The sequence below is a fragment of the Lactuca saligna genome, chromosome 7 (genome assembly GCF_052625555.1).
Source record: "Lactuca saligna cultivar CGN05327 chromosome 7, ASM5262555v1, whole genome shotgun sequence".
NCBI lineage: Eukaryota > Viridiplantae > Streptophyta > Magnoliopsida > Asterales > Asteraceae > Lactuca > Lactuca saligna.
This window is the reverse complement of record NC_136423.1, coordinates 32,031,697-32,052,715: the sequence shown is the minus strand read 5'-3', so window position 1 is coordinate 32,052,715 and position 21,019 is coordinate 32,031,697. Positions and strand designations below refer to the sequence as shown.

General features: G+C 36.4%; 2 protein-coding genes across 2 annotated transcripts; both read left to right on the top strand.

The window, feature by feature from the left end:
• The first annotated feature begins 4,436 nt into the window (after nucleotides 1–4,436).
• LOC145004447 (Phototropic-responsive NPH3 family protein) lies at nucleotides 4,437–9,150 on the top strand. The gene is made up of 4 exons (XM_078963369.1): nucleotides 4,437–5,199; nucleotides 5,612–5,681; nucleotides 6,511–7,716; nucleotides 8,139–9,150. Exons 1-4 carry the CDS (start codon nucleotides 5,141–5,143, stop codon nucleotides 8,727–8,729), a joined length of 1,926 nt encoding a protein of 641 aa, XP_078819495.1. The 5' UTR covers nucleotides 4,437–5,140; the 3' UTR covers nucleotides 8,730–9,150.
• Nucleotides 9,151–9,594: 444 nt separating this feature from the next.
• Nucleotides 9,595–12,139, top strand: LOC145003789 (coatomer subunit epsilon-1-like). Its single transcript, XM_078962703.1, has 7 exons — nucleotides 9,595–9,851; nucleotides 9,934–10,023; nucleotides 10,775–10,926; nucleotides 11,152–11,287; nucleotides 11,429–11,584; nucleotides 11,739–11,818; nucleotides 11,921–12,139. Exons 1-7 carry the CDS (start codon nucleotides 9,687–9,689, stop codon nucleotides 12,012–12,014), a joined length of 873 nt encoding a protein of 290 aa, XP_078818829.1. The 5' UTR covers nucleotides 9,595–9,686; the 3' UTR covers nucleotides 12,015–12,139.
• The last annotated feature ends 8,880 nt before the right edge of the window (nucleotides 12,140–21,019 follow it).

The window sequence follows — 21,019 nt, the reverse complement described above, 5'->3', positions numbered from 1 at the left end:
TGAATGTTTTAGGGGGCGGGGGGATACAAGTAAAACGCAATAATTATTGTGTTAATATTCAAATGATTTCAAACCGATTTATCGTTGCAGTTATCAAAATATATTTACATATATATATATATATATATATATATATATATATATATATATATATTATTAACCCTTTTGTAGCATGTCGAGCACAAAAGTATTTTCCACGAATCTCATACTATAACTAGAAATGCTTCAACTATTTACAAAGCATACATTTAAACTATAATTGATATTGTTTGTGAATCACTACACTATTTTACAAGCTCGTGAACACTATACAGAAATAAGTATATAAACTATAATATATATAGTTTATAGAAAGCTACACTATTTCACTAATTCAAGGATACACTACTAAATAATTATTTAAGTATAGTTATTTTACATTACAAGTACATTACTACAAGGTAATACATACAGTTTCAAGTACAAGAGAACACTATAACACTACATGTAAACTAGTTTATACATAATTGTGAGGCACTACTTCATTGTATCCATCAGGATACGGGTTCAAGTCCTAAAAATTATAACTAGAGTCTATTGGAGGGAGAGCATGAATTTGTGTATAGATCTACAAGGGTCTGATAATCCCGCACCTGAACTGCTAGCTACAGTTAGGCCAACAGGCCTGGGGTGACAAATGTCATAACATTCTGACGCCTGAAGAACGTCGTAGATGCCACTAGTCATTTTAGCATGGTTATATGAAACTCACAATAGTATCAACTAAAACATTTTTTTTACGAGATTTACACTACTTCAAAGGTTTTATTTTAAATAATAAAACTACAGTACACTATTTTATACTACAACTGGTGGATTCCAGACATTCATACAAGAAGGTTTTCATACCAACACTACTACAATACACTACTTTTCTATTACATAGTATACTAGTACGATATACAATTTCAAGAACATTCATGATATAGGTTTATTTGTTAATAAAACTATGGATTACTATTTCATAGTACGGTAACAAACATACACTTTGGTCTTAAAGGCATAACACTACATTTCATTTATTAAAGAAAATATTGGATTTTTTGGAAGTACATTATAACATTTTTAAAGAACAGAGACAAGTTTTCCATCTCAAAAATATACTTATAAACTCAACAACCTAAATGTTGATAAACTTTCAAAATCACTTGTATTCTCAAGGAACCTGTAAACAGCTACACTCACAGGTTTTGAGAAGACGTAACTTATAGATTCGTGTCTTTTATACTTTTGCTACACACTTTTTGATGTCATACAAACTATGTTATGAACATATGTAAAAACTACACTTTATCAATGTAATGGTTGTGTTTGCTTTGATTACTATTATGCAATTGTTGTGATACTGTACATGTCGTCCTCTGCCCCCAAATGTTTCTGCCCTTCCAGTTTGGGGGTGTGACACCATCACAGTTCATGCTTTTGCTTAATTTTTACTAAATCTTTACTAAGCTAATAAGCATTAAGTAATTATGATTACTACTATTATTTTGTTTTGCGTGTGATCATAAACCCCATGTTGCAAGACAGTATATTCAAACTGAAAATACTGAAACTATTTGGTAATGCTTTTGATTTATCTTTACCAAGCTAATAAGCGTCAGGTAAACATAATTCCTAGTATTAACAAATAGTCGGGTTTGTTTGCTCTTATCAACTCAAGTTGTCCAGAACTAACAAGGCACTTCATCGTCTCTTGGGTCGCCTTACTTTAGTTCCTCCGCCACTGCTTAAAAAATGCATGTAACATTAGTAACAAACTCATTAGTCTAAAATGAGAAGTCAAAATGCATAGTGAAGTCTAATGATTTCGAATTTATAACCTGTTCAACATATATAAATTCTAATTATTGTCAACCAACAGAGCTTGAATCATAGAATCAAGTACTTTTTGAATGCATGCTCCCTGTAGCAATTTACTTTACTCTAGCTACCAATACTAACAATACTATGAAATTAAGCTTGTGATTTGGAGTCTTGGCCTAAACAAAGGGCATATATTGAAAGGGAATTATGAAACTAATACATGGGTTTCAACAATTCGAGATTCTTTTTGCATAAGTGTTGATGCCGTTGCCAAAAAGAATGAGATATAATGAAGGGGAATATTACATGAAGCTTATTAATGATTGCAAGAAGAAAATGACGAGATGCAAGAAGAAAGATGGCGATAGGTGAACAATCATGAGGAGGACGACTTCAGGAAGAAGACGGTAGTTGATAAAACCTAGTGTAAAAGATCTTGTGATTTAGAATGGAAGGGTATAATGGACCATTTAGTTATTTTTTTAGTTTTAGTGGTTTAAGATTATAAAAATATTTATTAAATAATAAAAATTGTTAAAAAAACTGATTTGGCAAATTTGACATTTTAAAACATTAAGAATGACAAATATGATATTTATAGTTTAGGTCGAGCAAATACGAAATTTAGATATTTAATAAGGATATATACGAAATTCTCCTTATTTTAATAGTAAGTGTTTGTTGACTGACCATAGCGAGTTTCTTGGTATTTCGATAGGAAAAAAGGGGGGGGGGGTAGTTTAGTCATGTAAAATAATAATTGCTAGGTAATATTTGTTGATTTGTAATCACAGACTCTCCAGAAATGTCCTCTTTCATGTATAAATAAGGGCTTTCTTTTGAATGAATAAATCAGAGTTGTGATGTGTAAGATTTGAGTACTCTCAAAATCCTCTTATTGAAATTTATATTTCTGAATAACATAGTTCATTCATCACGAAGACCGTATCCAAAACCATCCATTAAAAATCTAATATTTGGGTGAGTCACACCGTATCATCATTTATTTATATATTTTCTTTTATTTAGACTATCCGTTATACCCACCACATATCACATATGTGGTGGGTGCTACATCAGCACCACATTCTCTACCACTAACTATGAGATACTTACCATTAAACACATCACTCCATCTCATTTTTTTTTTTAATTTAAATTTAATTCAAAAATACATTAAAACACAATAAAACATATTTTTTTAAATTAGTTTTTTATTCAATAAAACTTATTTTTTTTTTAAAATTAGTTTTTATTCAATAAAACATATTTTTTTATTCAACAAAACATATATATATTTTTAAATTAGTTTTTAATGTAAATTTAATTCACAAACACAATAAAACATATATTTTTTTAAAATTAGTTTTTTATTCAATGAAACAAAGATTACATTAATTTAAAACACACAACATAAAATAAAATAAAATAATAATAAAAAAATAAAAATGCAACCACAAAGAACTTAAACTAGTTTTAAACCGTTATTTTTAATGATTAAATTTTGAGGACTCTCTTAATTTTCGCCAAGCTTTGACGTGTTTAAACGACGTGTGTTTTGTGTCTTCATATTGGTGCATGGTCATAACAAACGGGTCGGCTTCGTCCACGTTGTTTATAACAAAGTTATAAATCTCATTGAATTCAAGGCATTTTACCCTCATGTCGTGAAACTTAGAACATATTTCATCAATATTACGACTTTGACAACCCATTAAATCATGAAAAATGTTTCCAACTATTACCAAAAAATTAGGAGATATTTCTGGGTCTTCTGAAACAGCTACCCATGCTAATGCTAAGTTATCTTCTTTATTTTCTAACCAATTCATCCTTTTAGGAGCCATTGGCTTTGAGTTTATGAGGCAAAAGAAGGTGTGATGGTGAGAAGAAGAAAAAAAAATTGTGAGTAAAATGAATGAATAAGTGTCGTATTTATAGAAGTGGTTTAATGTTGTTTGAATAGTAAAATTAAAAAAAAAGGTTTTAACCCTAAATATGACCGTTACTGTGGCACCCAATCACAATTTCCGTTTGCATTCGTTGTCCTGACCACGACTCCTCACGACCACGAACCACCACTAGCCATCGAGATGGTATGCACGGTCGTGGTTCATGACCAGCTAGACAACAAACCCGTCCGTTGCAACCATACCGGACAGCCTTATAGGAAGGGTCTACCTTTGGCAATCGAACTAAGTGGTCACTTTCGAACCACATCGCACCCCATTCTTCGCAAATCCTTATTTGCTTTGGACGAGAATTGGATTTAAATATTTTTTCTTAAATGCTTATCAAAACCAAGTCATCCTCCACAACACTAGATCATCCATATGTTTTTTAATAACCATACGACATAATGTAGTTTATTTTTAAAACACTAAGCAAACTACCATACCAATTTAGTTTATGCTACATAGATATAAATAGATTATCTGAATATAAAGATTCTCGGAAAATTCCAATTCGGCAAATTTACGGATCCAAAACCCACCAAAAATATCATCGGTATGTACAATAGAACCAATTTGTAAGCAAGCAACAACACATGGCCTAGCTGGATAAACACCATAGCTGTTACTTTCAAAGTTTGAGCCCTAATTTAATAACCCCCCTTTCTGTAGCAACTTTGAAATTAAATTGGAAGATAACTACTCCCATTTTTTAAACATTATCATAATTACGTACACACCCTCTTGCCTCCTGGTGCCATTGTTTAAAAGATTCTCTCAATTCAAGAAAGCAATGAGTAGGTTTAACCCAAAAAGGACCCCACGTTTCGAGTTTTTCAACAAGCCTAAAAGAAGGGTCTTTGGGCAGAGAGATATTTGATTGTGTGTATTAGCAGTAAGCGACCACCATGTGCGCACTCTCTTTGACCCCTTAATTAAAGCTGGTATTTTAGGTTTAAATTTTGGAATCTTGTGGTGGGTTTTATGTCAGAGCAGCAATAATGGCTTCAAGTGGGTAGTTGTTCTTGTATTTGTGGAGGGGTTGACCTAAATTTATTGTCTTGATTTGGGTTTTCATATAGTTTTCTCAAGTGGGTTAGACTTCATTTCGCTTCGTTTTCGTTTCGTAATGTGGTTTCTTCCGATTGATTGATGCTAGATTTGGGGTCAGGGTTTGTGAAGTTGAGTTCTGTTAAGTTGCTCGATCTTTTAGGGTTCTTGGAGTTTGATTTGTGTTCCGTTTACTTGTCAAAGTGCATTGGTGAAACAGTGGGCTTTATTGTTGTCGGTGATTGAAGGTTTTCAGTGTGCAGAGGGTTTGATTTTGTATCTCAGCAGCAAAAATGGCTTGTATGAAGTTGGGATCTAAAGCAGATGCATTCCAGAGACAAGGCCAAGCTTGGTATATTCTTTATTCTTTGTAAAATTTTCTTATTCTTTCTGATCTATTGTGTATATATTTATATATGTATATGCATATATGTATCTGTCATATGTATCTTTTCTTTAGGCGAATTTGACCATAGAAATTTTTTACCTGAAGCTGATACATTACTATGTTATGTGACTTAATCTCTGGAGATATGTCATATTTGTTAGAAAATGGTACTTAGATGATGTTTCTTGTTGACTTAATATTGTAAGCTATTTCTTTCAAATGTTATGAATTTTGAGGTTCATGTTTTGTGAAATCTGAACTGTGGATGGTTGATCTTCATCTCCTTTGTTGAACTTTAAAGCCAAATTTTGTATTGTGAACTTTTGAAATTGTGTTTATTGAAATTTAAAGAACTCGAATCTGAATATTATTGTAGGTTTTGCACAACTGGTCTCCCAAGTGATATTGTGGTTGAAGTAGAGGACATGTCCTTCCATCTCCATAAGGTAAACTTTAATAACCATTTGTTCTTAATTAATTGTGATACTTTGACTTTGACTGTCAAACGAACAACTTATAGTCCTAACATCGATCTACACGTAATTGATTATAGTAGGAAAAATCTGCATCTACATCAAAAAAATACATGAAGTGCTAGATTTATGAAAAGAGTTGATGTTAAAAATGTAAATTGAATATAATGAATTGATAAATTTGGCAAGTCAATGTTTGACCTTCAGAGTCAAAGGATCTCGACTAAAAAAAATACAAATCAAGTTGTTCATAAGTGCATACTTAATCTCAAACTTTTTAATGTATATCAAATAAAGCTTTGATCTTTTTGATGTATATCGAATAAAGCTTTGATCTTTTTGATGTATATTGAATAAAGCTTTGACCTTTTTGATGTATATCGAATAAACCTTTGATCTTTTTGATGTATATCGAATAAACCTTTGATCTTATTGATCTATATCGAATAATGCTTTGATCTTTTTGGTGTTATATCGAATAAAGCTTTGATCTTTTTGATGTATATCGAATAAACCTTTGATCTTTTTGATCTATATCGAATAAAGCTTTGATCTTTTTGGTGTTATATCGAATAAAGCTTTGATCTTTTTGATGTATATCGAATAAACCTTTGATCTTTTTGATGTATATCGAATAAGGCTTTGATCTTTTTGATGTATATCGAATAAGGCTTTGATCTTTTTGATGTATATCGAATAAAGCTTTGATCTTTTGATATATATTGAATAAAGCATTGATCTTTTTGATGTATATCGAATAAATCTTCAAACTTTTTGATGTGTTTCATTTTTTTTTTTACAGTTCCCTTTGCTCTCAAGAAGTGGGGTTATGGAAAGGTTAATAGCGGAAGCTTCCGAACAAGAAGACAAAATATGCACCATAACCCTCCCCAACATCCCCGGTGGGGCCAAAACATTCGAACTCGTTGCCAAATTTTGTTACGGTGTAAAACACGAAATCACCGCCTCAAATGTCGTCCACCTCCGGTGTGCCGCCGAACACCTCGAAATGACCGAAGAATACGGCGAAGACAATCTAATTTCACAAACCGAAACATTCTTCAATCAAACCGTTTTAAAAAATTGGAAAGATTCCCTAAAATCCCTCCAATCCATTCCCGATCTCCCACACGCCGAAGAACTCAACATCACAAAACGATGCATTGACTCGTTGGCGGTCAAAGCAAGCACGGACCCGAATCTATTCGGTTGGCCCGTGGTGGACCACCGTGGGCCCTTGCAGAGCCCCGGTGGTAGCGTGTTATGGAACGGGATTAGCACCGGGGCCCGCCCGAAAAACGTGAGCTCCGATTGGTGGTACGACGATGCTTCATCTTTAAGTTTACCACTTTACAAACGGTTAATTTTGGCTATGGAAGCCCGTGGAATTAAACAAGAAATCATCGCGGGGTCTCTTGAATATTACGCGAAAAAGTACTTACCCGGGTTGACTCGCCGGAAAAGTGCTCCGGCGAGCCACCAGGCGGACCCACCACCGGAGGAAGATCAGAAGATTTTACTCGAAGAAATCGACCGTTTACTTCCAGTCCAAAAAGGGCTCGTGTCAACTACCTTTTTATTCGGGCTTTTACGGACCGGGTTGATTTTACGGGCGAGCCCGGGTTGTATATCGAATTTGGAAAAAAGAATCGGGCTGCAACTTGATCAGGCGACACTTGAGGATTTATTGATGCCAAATTTTTCTTATTCGATGGAGACTTTGTATAATATTGATTGTGTGCAACGGATGCTTGAGCATTTTATGGCTATGGATCAAGCAATGGGTGGTGCGTCTCCTTGTTCAATTGAAGATGATGAACAGTTGTTGGGTTCACCTTCTTTGACCCCGGTTACAATGGTGGCTAAGCTTATTGATGGCTATTTGGCTGAAGTTGCACCCGATGTTAATTTGAAGCTCCCAAAATTTCAGTCTCTTGCGGGTGCGGTTCCCGAGTATGCTAGACCGTTGGATGATGGATTGTATCGCGCAATTGATATTTATTTGAAGGTACTAAAAAGTTACTGTTTGGGTAATGTGTTGTCTGGATAAACAATGTTTAAAAAATATTTAAGAAAATGACAGCACACGTAGGGAAATGGAAATGGAGATATAAATGAGGGTAAATTTTTAAAAAGTTAGGACTTACCCGGGAACACCCATCTTTGCTTTTTCTGTTAAGTCGTTCTTTCTGTATCAAGTAAAAATGAAACACCTTTTATAAGGACTTAATCCTGTACTCTATATATCGGTGTTTCTTTTTTACTTAATACAGAAAGAACGACTTAATAGAGGGAGATGGGTGTTTCCGGTTAAGTCCAAGCTTTTTACAAATTTGCCCTCATTTATTTCTCCGTAAATATGTTTTCTGAATGGTATTTCGAAGGGTATAATGGTCCAATCTTATTGATTTTATTTTTTTCCGAATGCAGTCTCACCCATGGTTAGCAGATTCGGATAGAGAACAACTCTGTAGACTCATGGATTGCCAGAAACTATCATTAGAAGCTTGCACACATGCTGCACAGAATGAAAGATTGCCATTAAGAATCATAGTCCAAGTTCTTTTCTTCGAGCAGTTGCAGCTCCGGACATCAATCGCCGGATGTTTCTTGGTGTCTGACAATCTGGCGGATGGGTCACGGCAGTTAAGAAGCGGGGTGGTTTCCGCCCAGGAGGGTGGCGGTGGTGGCTGGAACACGGCGGTGAGGGAGAATCAAGTTCTGAAAGTTGGTATGGATAGTATGAGGATGAGGGTGTCTGAGCTTGAAAAAGAGTGTTCGAATATGAAGCAGGAGATTGAGAAACTGGGCAGAGGTAAGGGCGGCGGTGGCGGCGGCGGTGGTGGTGGTGGCGGCAGTGCGTGGGGTAACATGTCGAAGAAGTTTGGGTTTAAACTTAAGTCTCAGATGTGTAGTGCACAAGAGGGGAGTGTGAGCAAGCAGAATAATGGAAGTGGGAAGATTGAAAAGGGTAGAGAGAAGCAACATAAGCATAAGAAAGATTTGTCTTGGGCAGGGTAAAATTGGAAAAAAAAATGTTGAAATTGGAGAAAAAAGATATTTGTTTGGCAATTTTACTATCGAGTAGAATGATGATGTGACGTTGGTGTCTGAAATGTTGGTTTTTGGTTGCAAGGTAAGAACTAAGAAGGGTGGGTAAATGGTGATCATAATATTTTTGATATAATGGTCAAATAAGTAAATTTAACAATACAATTAGTATAATTGCTAAGCAAATATCTTTTTTTTTTTTTTTTTTTTTTTTTTACTTGTGAGCTCTTTGTATGTTTTATTAGCTCTCTTGTTGATTATGTTTAGTTTGAGTTATAAATGTTATGTGGTCATAGACTCATAGTAACTTGTAAGAAGACTTGTGTGTAGAGCAAAAGTTATTTGTTTGGGATCTTTATTATCAAGGAAAATGGAAATATGTATTTGGTCATTTTGTTGATATATATTTTATTCTGTAATATTTTGATTGGTTTGTTTTAACTTTTAACTTGAAGAAAATAATAACTAAAAATATTTAAAAAATTATTTTCATTTCATTTTCAGTATATATTTATGTTTCTCTTACTAAAAATGCTAGAAAAAAACTCATTTTCATATCATTCTCAATACACATTTATATTTCTCTATTAAAAAAAACAATAAAAAATTTCATTTTCATTTCATTCTCCGACATATTTATAGCTCTTTGGACACTAAATAATGTAATCATTTTTTTTCGAATTTGATTTTTTTTGGAAGAAAAAGTAAATAATTATATTTTGTATTTTGTGAGCATGAACCGTTTATGTCAGTGTTTATATAAATAAGGGCCAAAGTTGACAAGTATTGAAAAATGAAGGTCCTCAGGAACTCTGATAAACCATTTTGCACATCTTTGAACCGTTTTATGAACTGCTGAACTAACATCTTGCTCGCGTTCTCTCGATCTGTTGATATCTCCGATCTCCGATCTAGATCCGATTAACAATGGCGATGGCACCCGATGTGTTGTTCAATTTGAGAAACAACTTCTACTTGGGAGCATATCAAGCCGCCATCAACAACAGCGATATCCCCAACCTCACGGAAGAGGATTTAATCGAACGAGATTGCCTTGTGTATAGATCCTACATTGCCCTTGGAAGCTACCAAGTATGTGATTTCGTCGTTATCTATCAATTATTTTTCTCAGTTGTTTGATTTCATCTGTTGTAATTGAATTGATCTTCGATAGCTTGTGATTAATGAAGTCGATTCATCTGCGGCGACGCCTCTGCAAGCCGTGAAATTACTCGCTTTGTATCTTTCCAGCCCCGATAACAAGGTAAAAATTGTTGATCTCGTAGTCATGTCGATAGCTATTAACTTGTATGCAATATGGACATCATCATTGTCTACAAAAATGAAAGACATTGCTTCTTCTGGTCCATGGAAATTGCAATAATTTCCCTTTTGAGGTTTCAGTAACATTGCAACCTTGTTGAAAGTTCTATTTCGAAGTGAAGGACACCATCACTGTGAAACAAAGGAGAATTCTTGTGTCCCGTATATATTGCAATAATTTTCGTTTTTGAGATTCCATACAGCTTGGTAAATCCTTTGTTGAGAGTTCGAATCTTGAAGTCACTATTTCCCTGAATCATTGCTAAAATCATATTGGTTTTAGTCTATAGATGATTCCTTGGTTTTGTATTTACTGCATGACATATACTCAACATATCTGACAAACAGTTCAAAGTTTTGTGCACAGCTTAGTCAAAACTTTCAATTTTATTGGCAAGAAGTAACATGAATTATTGGTGTCATCTTAGTTACTTGAGAGTCTTGTGCTATTCATGAATTGTTCTTCAGTGATTTACATTTGTCGAATATCATTGATCAGTTCTATATCTGTCAATTAGGTTAATTTTTCTTTCATAAACTGCAACATGCACAATTGAAAGTAGATGAATTCTTAATGAATAAAAGCGTGTATGCTGTATGCCATGAGTATACATACACCTCTGTTGTCATTTCATGGATAAAATGGGCCATTTCTCTAACTAGTATTATTATGTGGTTTTGGAATCTTATAGGAAAGCATCATTTCAAGTATAAAGGAGTGGTTGGCTGATGATGCCATTGGGAACAATCCAATACTCAGGCTTATTGCTGGCATCATATTCATGCATGAACAGGATTACAACGAGGCTCTCAAACACACAAATGCTGGAGGGACTATGGAACTGTTGAGTTTTACTTTTTCTCTCTCTCTTTATGTTATTTGTTATTAATTTTATTTCTTTACTAATCCCCATAAAAGGTACACATACACTCAATACTCTACATTCTAATCTTACATCAGTATCTCCATAACTACAAACAATCATATATTTTTGGTTATAAACAGATCTTGATTTAACAGGGATTATTGTTCTTTTATTCTGTTCCTAATGCATTATGTCCCTTTCAGATATGCCTTGAATGTCCACATATTCCTCAAGATGCACAGATCAGATTATGCTGAGAAGCAATTAAGAGTTATGCAACAGATTGATGAGGATCACACATTGACTCAGCTTGCAACTGCGTGGCTTAATTTAGCTGTGGTATGCGTTTTTTCAACCTAATTGACTTATTGGGGACATGACTTAATCTGGTAACCTATATATGAAGAACAAAGAAACAGCTCTTAAAAGTAAGTAAAATTACACTGTTTTTTTTACTAAGTGTACTATTTTATGAAATAGGGTGGTTCAAAGATACAAGAAGCATATCTCATATTCCAAGACTTCTCTGAGAAGTACCAAATGACTAGTCTGATCCTTAATGGGAAGGCTGTGTGTTCCATGCAAATGGCCAATTTTGATGAAGCTGAATCATTTTTACTAGAAGCACTCAACAAGGTAAATTTCCAATTTCCAAACAAGGCCATGTTTTTCAATACATGACAAAACAAAACAGGTTGTACTATGCACTGACACTGACACTGACACTGACACTGACACTGATATCAACGGGACAAAAGTTGAATAAGTTAATTGTAATGTTTTCATATAGGATGCAAAGGATCTAGAAACACTGGCTAATCTGGTTGTATGCAGTCTTCATCTTGGGAAACCTTCTTCACGGTTTTTAAGGTTTGCAGTCATTTTCTTAAATATTTTTTAAATATCATTTATCCAGACAGTACTCATTTAGGAACTGAGTTTTGTGTGTGTGTGTGTTTTTTTTGGTTGCAGTCAGTTAAAACTGTTGGATCCAGAACACATGCTACTCAAACGGGGTTTAACTGCAGAGGAGAATTTCAACAGAGCAGTACAAACGGTTGCTTAAAGATGTTGATTTTTGAAAAGGAAGTCAATTTTGAATACTTGTGTGTTTGAATGTATGTTACTAAAAATTTAGAAAATAATTGATTTTTGTTTTTTCTAATAAAGGAAAAAGTAATAGTTTTGTCGTGGAGTAGTTGGTCAAAGGGTGTCTCACATGGGGTTAATTTAAATAAATGGGATTTAACTTTAAGAGAAGTATTAATCAAGTGATCTCACGTGGGAGGATGCTTCTACATGGTACTAATAACAATTAAATCTTTGACTTCCGTAAATATGGATTTTTGGATCATCCAAAAATAAGATACATAAGAAAAAAAAGGCTTGTAGGAGAATAGTGATGTAATATACGAAAAGAACAAACTCGACTGAGCAATGAATCACTATGGCTTGCATTTTAAAACAGTTTTTCTTAAAACAAATATGTCCTCTAATGCTTGTTTCCCATGACACAATAACCAAGAATATGTCCTCTAATGCCCATGACACAATAGCCAAGAATGCTTCTTGGAAACAAACAACCGTAGCTAAGTTTAGATTTTACCTTGGTGAAAGCTTCAATTCCATTAGCAAGGGAGAGAAGAGAGAAAGCATTAAACATGCGTTTTGTTATGGAAAATTCTTTGATTATTTTTTTAAAAAAAAATAAGAAAAGTAAATTTTGGAAACATGTTTGTTTAATGATTTTTTGAATTTTTTTTTTTGTAAAAACGAGAATTTTTTGTTTTTCAAAATTACACGTAACTTAATTATTGTTTTATGTATTTTTACATTTCCAAAAGTTTCTAAAAAATAAACACACCATACCTTCAGATCTACATTATCCCTAACCTACCTTACCGATCATATCTACATAGCCATGTTACAAGTCCACAACCCTATCCACTCATCTACCCACCTTGCTTCTACCACTCGTATCCTATCATCAACTATGTATAGTTGGAGGATGCAATGCCGGAAGTCTACGTTTAAAATATAATAAGTGACAATTATTTATAATTAAAATGATCGAAAATGATAATTGTTCGGCGTACGTGTTACAAGCGATAAAATAATGTTTTTGATAGAAGATTATTTAGGATAAATAATTTTAACAAAAGTTGTAGTAGTTGCGATGATGATTCTGCGAGTATAAAGAACGCTCAAATCTGATTTCATATGAAGAAGTTATGATTTTTCGAAGTTTCGATGCAACATTGTACAACATAGAAATCGAAATTAAAATCGGTTAATTGGTAGCTAAAACAATGTAAACAAGATTGAAGATCTCGTAAATACGAATCCGTCGATATAGAGATAGTTGAGAACGAAGTTCGTATGAAAAAGTTATGAATTTTGCACGGTCTTTTGTAGTGTAATCTTCATAGACTGTAAAATGTAAAAGAATAAGAATTAGCTAACAGAGTCTAAAAGAAAGTTGTAGTACTCGGAAATACTTATAAATAATATTAAAAACGGAGTTCGTATGTGAAAGATTTGAATTTTTTTTTGAAGATTCACGATTTCACATGTTATAGACGACTCAACACCACTCACCATGCACCACATGTCACGTCCGGAAGAGATGCTTGCCGCCTACGCCAAGGCCCGACGCACCTGGGTCAGGGGCGTGACCCACCCTCCATTCTAGGAGACTATAAATAACTAGTGAATGTTGTGACCCGCCCGATTTTCTTGAGTTTCCAGCTACTTTTTCGAGGTTCTGAAGCATCAGATATCCTAACGCGAAGGAGTGTTTGGAGTCAAAGTTCTACCAATGCAATTTCTGGTTTTCGCTAGAATCTCTATAAGTTAAGATGAACTTACTATGCTTCAATTACAACTTATATTTATATTCATAATCATTATTATGAACTTATAAATAAGATTTATCAGTGATTCAAAGTCAAAATACTAATTGATCTACTTATGGGAGTGATATCTAGGCTTAGATCAATTGAGGCGTTTAAAATGAATTTTCAAAACAGTATACTTTGTATACCAAATGGAGCCTACCTTTATGATCTTACCTGATTGTTCCTTATTCGATAAAACTCGAAGTATTCCTTGGGATTGTTGAGGAATATGGAAATAGTTAATATAAATTTATAAAATACGTACGAATGAATATTGAAGCATAGTAATATTCATATTGAGGTTGTTCAAAAGGGATAAGCTGAAGTATTAGTCGAGCAACTTGCTTTCCCGAATATCTCCAACCTCAATCAGGTGAGTGCATAGCTACTTTAATGAACATGATTTAAATACAAGTACTTATTAAAAGTATTAAATATTTGTTGAAAGTTTATATGCTTATTGACTGGAATATGTGTTAGATGTATATTTGATGACATATGTTGTGCGGACCAGATATGGTTATATATGTGTTAAGATATATATATATATATATATAGACACACACACACACACACACACACACACATGATAATAATAAAAGTGTTATTTTTACTGAGAAGATTAATAATAAATACCTAATCCTTTTTGTTAAATATATACACTAAATTAGGATAGTTTTGACTAAACAGAGTTGGTATTGGATGTTGATTACAGAGACTGTAGTCTGGTCTAGTTTCTAAACTAAAACGTACAAAGCATGTTTAGATCCAATTAAGTTGGATAATATTAGTCATAATGTATATCACGAGAGTATCACAAAGATTGCAATAGTAATGAATAATGAACTGGTCTAGTTACAAATTAAGGTTTGTTAAGGACATTTAGTTTGAGTTAGGTTGAAAGAGTGTTAGTTATATCCTGTATTGTAAATATACTACATAGGCAGGTAATTTGTGTTGATCTTGTCTAAATAACAGACTAAGACCCAAATAGACGCTTAGTTCAATTAAGTTAGATATTGGGTAGCATCATATTAAAAGTATGTGTGTGAAATTAGAATGAAGAGTAAAACTTTGTTCACTTGTGATACGGCGGGGTATGGGTGCATAAAAGAGTGCTATATTAGTATTCCCCCTCTTCTTCTTTTTAGATGAGCTTTATGGGTTATTGTTTCGATTTACAAAGTGACTAGATGAGCTTTGTAGACTACCAGATAGGGTGTGTGTGTATCACACCACTGTTAGGTATGTATAAGTCATCTTCTAGTAAGCCAAAAATGGTGTGTCTGAGGGTAGAACTATGTTCAATAATACTTATGAACAAACCATTGCTAGGCATGTCTAATTCATCTAGCGGAGTATAGATAACCACTCCTGACTTAACTGTCTTGTGGTCTTAATGAACAGTGGTTCATTCGAGTACTCAATTCCTCTCATTTGTTGTCTTTATTGATCCTTGCTTGATGTTAGGGAATCCCTAAAGCAGTATAGTCAATTTATTGTTTATAATGATCCATATGAATAAATCTCGTAAGATTGGTGTATAGTATCAATATGGGAGAATCGACGAGATGGGGTATATTGTTTATAGATATGATATATCTGTATTGTGGATAACAGTTGGTTTTGCAGGTTTGTTGATTATAGATAATTATCGTAATAACATCATGGGATTGGAAACCCTATGTATTTCACTAAGTTTCCCAATCCGACCCACTTGTTTTATATGCATCACATATAGCGGTGCTAAGACCGTTGAAGTCTTGAATAGGATACGGTATGGTTAAAGAGAAGACCTCTAATTGTGTTTAGGACCGTTAGGTCTTTATGAGGTAGCATATGTTGTGTATCAATTATGACATCCTTAGAGTTTTGATATTTTGAAACAATCATTTGTATTCAAAATGTTGTAATTGTAACATCCATAAAATCATGCCAAATTTAAACTTTTTAAAACATTTTAAAACCATTAAACATTACAAAAGATGTTTTCAAAATAGTAGCCATAATGTGAGGAGCTGTACGATCACGCCTTTGCCTTCCTGCGATCATCTGATGTACCTGAAACAAAAACTGAAACTGTAAGCCCAAAGCTTAGTGAGTTCCCCCAAAATACCGATACACAACAAATAAAACATATACAAATAACAACATGTACTGGGTCCACAACTTTACAGACTGGATTACCCTTGGGCCCATAGTGTGAGTCTGATTTTCCTTCTGGGCCCACAACTCACATCTGGCTTGTCACTAAGCCCACAGTACGAGTCTGGTATGCCCTACCCGACCCTCAGTTCATATCTGGAATGCTCCTAAGCCCACAGTAAGAGTCTGTCATGTCCTACCCGACCCTTAGCTTGTATCTGGAATGCTCCTGAGTCCTCAGTATGAGTCTGGCATGCCCTGCCCGACCCTCAGCTCATATCTGGAATGTAACAGCCCGGAATTTTCAGGTATTTATTATTGGCTTATTTTTGGAAATTTTGAGTGGACTCGGCGAGTTGGAGCTCAAACTCGCCGAGTAGGATCGCGGTTTTGGGCACGGGTTCGCATCCGGACTCGGTGAGTCCAAGAGTGGACTCGGCGAGTCCACGCTGTGTGATGAAACCCTAATTCTCGGGGTTTGAGACCTATTTAAAGGGCCATATGGCCATCATTTGTGCTCACCAACCCATAGAGAGAAACCCTAGAGTGCTTGAACGTTTTGAGAGAATAAGGAAGCCATTCTTGACCTTTGTGGTGTTATTTAGCAAGGAGAAAGAGGTCATAACCAAGAGGAAGCATAGGAGGTTGCTATACTGTGGATTTGAAGCTCAGATCTTCGAGCTTGAGGTATTATTTCAGCTCATCTTCTGTTTTGTGAAGTATATTTGGATTTAGGGTTTCTTGTGGCCTTTATTGGGTTGATTTGATGCCAAATAGTCCCTTTCTAATGTTGAGGCTTTGGATCTGGATCCATAGAGGTCCAGAGAGCCTCACTCATCAAGCTTTATGAAGATTAATGGAGATTATGACCCTGAGTTGTGGTATTTGGGACTAAATCATCATATATGGCCATATAGATATTGTATGTACATCAAGATAGTGACTTTACGTGCCAAATAAGCTTGGAAGGACTGGATCTATGAGTTAATGGACTGGATCTGACCTTATGAGCGAGTTTGAGTCATTGCATGGCATGGACTCGCCGAGTCTGAAGAACAGACTCGACGAGTAGCATGAATATTGCCCAGCACCACTCAGCGAGTGGTCTTGCCGAGTTGAGGGTTTGACTCAGTGAGTCAGGGAGAGTCAGAGTGGGTTGACAGGTGGACTGAGTCAAGCTGAACTCGCCGAGTTGTTCTTGAGACTCAGCGAGTTGAGTCGTGGTGGCCCCACAACTCATGCCAGGTGGAACTCGTCGAGTTAGGAGAATACTCGACATATCAAGAGAGGATCCCAAGGAAATCAGTGTATACGCTTAGACTCGCCGAGTCACTATAGTGCACTCGCCGAGTCCGGTCAAAGTTGACCGTTGACCAGTGTTGACCTGTGTTGACTTGTTAAGGGATAGTCAACCTTAGTTGGGAAAGTGTTAATTTGGGATGTATTGTGTTATAGGAGGACTATAGCTCGGGAGATCGAGCACTAGTGATTTCAGGGATTTACGGATTACCGAGACACGCAAGGTGAGTCTTCTCACTATACTTTACCTTGAGTAGGTAACTAGAGTTATGTGATACAGTGCTTGTATGCTATATTTGTGTTAGGTGTTGCGCTGCATTATTCTTTGTGATTTATGCTATGCATGTTTACAGAGTTAGAACTTGAGGGTTCACAGAGTTTGGGTGCACGGACCCACATAGTTATAGCCTCGAGTGGCTAATATGTGTTATATGTGGTATTTTGGGGAACTCATTAAGCTTTGTGCTTACAGTGTTTGATGTTATTTGTTTCAGGTACTAGTGACGATCGCGGGAAGGCGCCGGCTTGATCAGTACACACGCATGGGATTTATGATTTGGAGATCTTGGGATTTTGTATTACTTGGATTGAATGATTAAATATGGTTGTTTTCTGAATATTAAATGAATTATGTTTTATGAAAATTTGAAAAATTTGTTTTGAAATTTACAGTGTTACATGGAATACTCTAAGGTTTGATGGCTACCGCATGGAGCAGTACAACCTTAACCCATCCCACATAATATGTCGACATATAACATGACTAATGCACATATAGATAATCAGGAAATAACACAGGTAGTCCTACAGATTTACCAAACTGGCATAGTAACTAGCATGCATAACTAACTTATACTCAACATAATACCAACTGCTAGGATATCAGATCCAATGGGCCGACATTGGTACCTTCGACCCCTTAGTATAGTGAGGATAACTCACCTCACAAATTTCAAACTAAAGTGATAAGCTCAAACTCTCGAATCACAGCCACGAACTCCACCACCTATATTTACCATAAGACAATTTCCATAAATTTCCAATTTACCAAAATATCCCCAGAAGTCAACTAGTTAACCCTTGGTCAAAGTCAAGGTCAATAGTCCATGTTGATCCAACTCGTAGAGTGCAGATTACTGACTCGCTGAGTTGTTCCAGAACTCGAGAAGTAGTGAAAACCCCCAGTTAAATTGTCGAGTTTCCAGATAACTCGTCGAGTCCATGCGTGTCCAAAAGTCGAAAAGACCCTAACTGACTCGTCGAGTCATCTTGCTGACTCGCTGAGTTTATGCAGAAACCCTTAAGGCTAATCTTTATCGGACTCACCAAGTTGACCATGCAACTCGTCGAGTCCCTTCTATCCTTTCTCCATTCAGATGATTTTAAGCCACCCAAAGCTTTATATTGCATATATAAGCTCTTAAGGCACACTTCCTACATAAACTTGCAAACTTTACGTACATGCAAAGTGATAATGGACCAAATCAAGCTAAAGAAGAGGTTCTAGGTAAGGGAAAGGCATTATCTTGCTAAAGGCTGAAGCTTTTGATGATAAGGACCAAGATGAGCCTAGACATGAAGTTGCAACTTCAGATCATGGTCCAACACTTGAAATGAAACACCAATCAAGCTAAAATGGCCTTAGTCTCAAATATAGAAAGATCTAGCTAGAAAGGGATCAATGTAACGACTTGTTACCTTCAAATGATGCTAAACTAGAGTAGAATTTAGATCCACAACTATTCCTTGCCTCAAACTTCTTGATCTTCAAGCTCCTTGCACCAAGATCTTCTTCCAAGCTTATCAACACACAATATGGAGAGAAAACATGATTTAGGGTTTCTGAGCTCAAAGGGGGCTGTAAGGGAGGCTAATGACCCTTTAAATAGGGTGAAAAACCCCCCGAAAATTAGGGTTTCATCCTCCAGCTCCACCTTGTCGAGTAGTGTCCTCCGACTCGTCGAGTTGGTCACTTAAGTTATATGGCCCAATCAGTTCCTACTCGACGAGTCAGGGCATCCAACTCGTTGAGTCGAACTTTTGAAATGAAAATATAAGACTCTAAAGTTTATACCTGAGAGTCGGGGTGTTATAATTCCCCTCACTTGAACTAGACTTTGTCCTCGAAGTCTGCTGCGGTAAACAACTCTGGATAATGCTCCTGTATCTCAGCCTCCGACTCCTAAGTCCACTCAGACCCTCTTCGGTGCTCCCATTGTACCTTCACCAAAGGCACCTCTTTGTCTCGTAGAACCTTCACTTTCCTCTCCAGTACGACCATTAGCCTCTTTATGTAATTCAGGCGCTCGTCGACCTGTATGTCCTCCAAGGACACTACTGTTGCCTCATCTAATACACAATTTCACAACTGTGACACATGGAAAGTGCTGTGGATCAGACTAAGCTTCTCTGGTAGCTCTAGTCTATATGCTACCTTGCCAACCCTGGCAATGATCCTGAACGGTCCGATGTATAGGGGACCCAATCTCCCCTCTTCCTGAAGTGGATCACACCCTTCCGGGGCGAGACCTTCAGGAGCACCATGTCGCCGACTTGAAACCCCAACTCAGAGCGGCGTCCATCGGCATAACTCTTCTGCCGACTCTGTGCGGTCTGTAACCACTGTCTGATTTGCTGAATCCTCTCGGTAGTCTGCAGGACCACCTCGATCTGACCCATCACCCTGTGGCTGACCTCCCCCCAACAGATTGGGGTGCAGAATCTCCGTCCATACAACAAATCATATGGTGGGGCACCAATACTGGAATGAAAGTTGTTGTTGTATGAGAACTCTTCCATGGGTAGGTAGGAGTCCCATCTCCCACTGAAATCAATAACGCAGGCTCTCAACATATCCTCGAGAGTCTGTATGGTCCGCTTACTGTGGCCATCAGTCTCCAGATGGTAAGCTGTACTGAAGTGTAGACGAGTACCCGGTTCCTCGTGGAACTTCTTCCAGAAACGGAGGTGAATCGAACGTCACGATCTGAAACAATAGAGACCGATACCCCATGGCGAGCAACGATCTCGCAGATATATAAGTCATCCAGCTTCTCGGCCGATGAGCCCTCTCGTATCGCTAAGAAGTGGGCGCTCTTGGTCAATCGATCCACGATGACCCAAATAGCGTCAAATCCCCTCGCCTTCCTCGTAAGCTTGGTGATGAAATCCATTGTGATATGTTCCCACTTCCACATGGGTATCTCCAGGGCTGTAGCTGACCATGTGGCCTCTGGTGCTCGACCTTGACCATCCGGCAGGTAAAGCACCTCTCAACATATCGTGCGATCTCCCTATTCATGCTTGGCCACCAATAACTCAAACGCAAATCCTGGTACATCTTGGTGGCCCCCGGGTGAATAGAGAAACGAGACTTATGAGACTCATCCAATACAATATGTCTGACCCCACCAGACATCAGAACACAGACTCGACCATAGTGGGTCAATAACCCTCGACTATCCAGCAAAAACCGGGTGTTCTCACCCTTAATCTTCTCAAGCTTCCAGTTTTCCTGACGCATACCCTCAGCTTGAGCTTCTTTGATCAAAATCACGAGTGGATAATCCAACGATATCCTCTTATGTATCACTGGTGTGGAAGACCCAACTGAATTACAACTCAGATCATCCGCAACCACGTTCACTTGACCTGGGTGGTAAAGGATTTCACAGTCGTAGTAATTGTTGGGTTATGAGCATTCTAACACTCTTAAGTTTACATGCAACCC

Bases quoted from the DNA above. Each gene is read 5' to 3' on its own strand.
- LOC145004447 (XM_078963369.1), top strand. From the start codon at position 5,141: ATGGCTTGTATGAAGTTGGGATCTAAAGCAGATGCATTCCAGAGACAA. The intron at 5,682-6,510 runs GTAAACTTTAAT...TTTTTTTTACAG, and splicing joins TGTCCTTCCATCTCCATAAG to TTCCCTTTGCTCTCAAGAAG. The intron at 7,717-8,138 runs GTACTAAAAAGT...TTCCGAATGCAG, and splicing joins CAATTGATATTTATTTGAAG to TCTCACCCATGGTTAGCAGA.
- LOC145003789 (XM_078962703.1), top strand. From the start codon at position 9,687: ATGGCGATGGCACCCGATGTGTTGTTCAATTTGAGAAACAACTTCTAC. The intron at 10,024-10,774 runs GTAAAAATTGTT...GGAATCTTATAG, and splicing joins TTTCCAGCCCCGATAACAAG to GAAAGCATCATTTCAAGTAT. The intron at 11,585-11,738 runs GTAAATTTCCAA...GTTTTCATATAG, and splicing joins TACTAGAAGCACTCAACAAG to GATGCAAAGGATCTAGAAAC.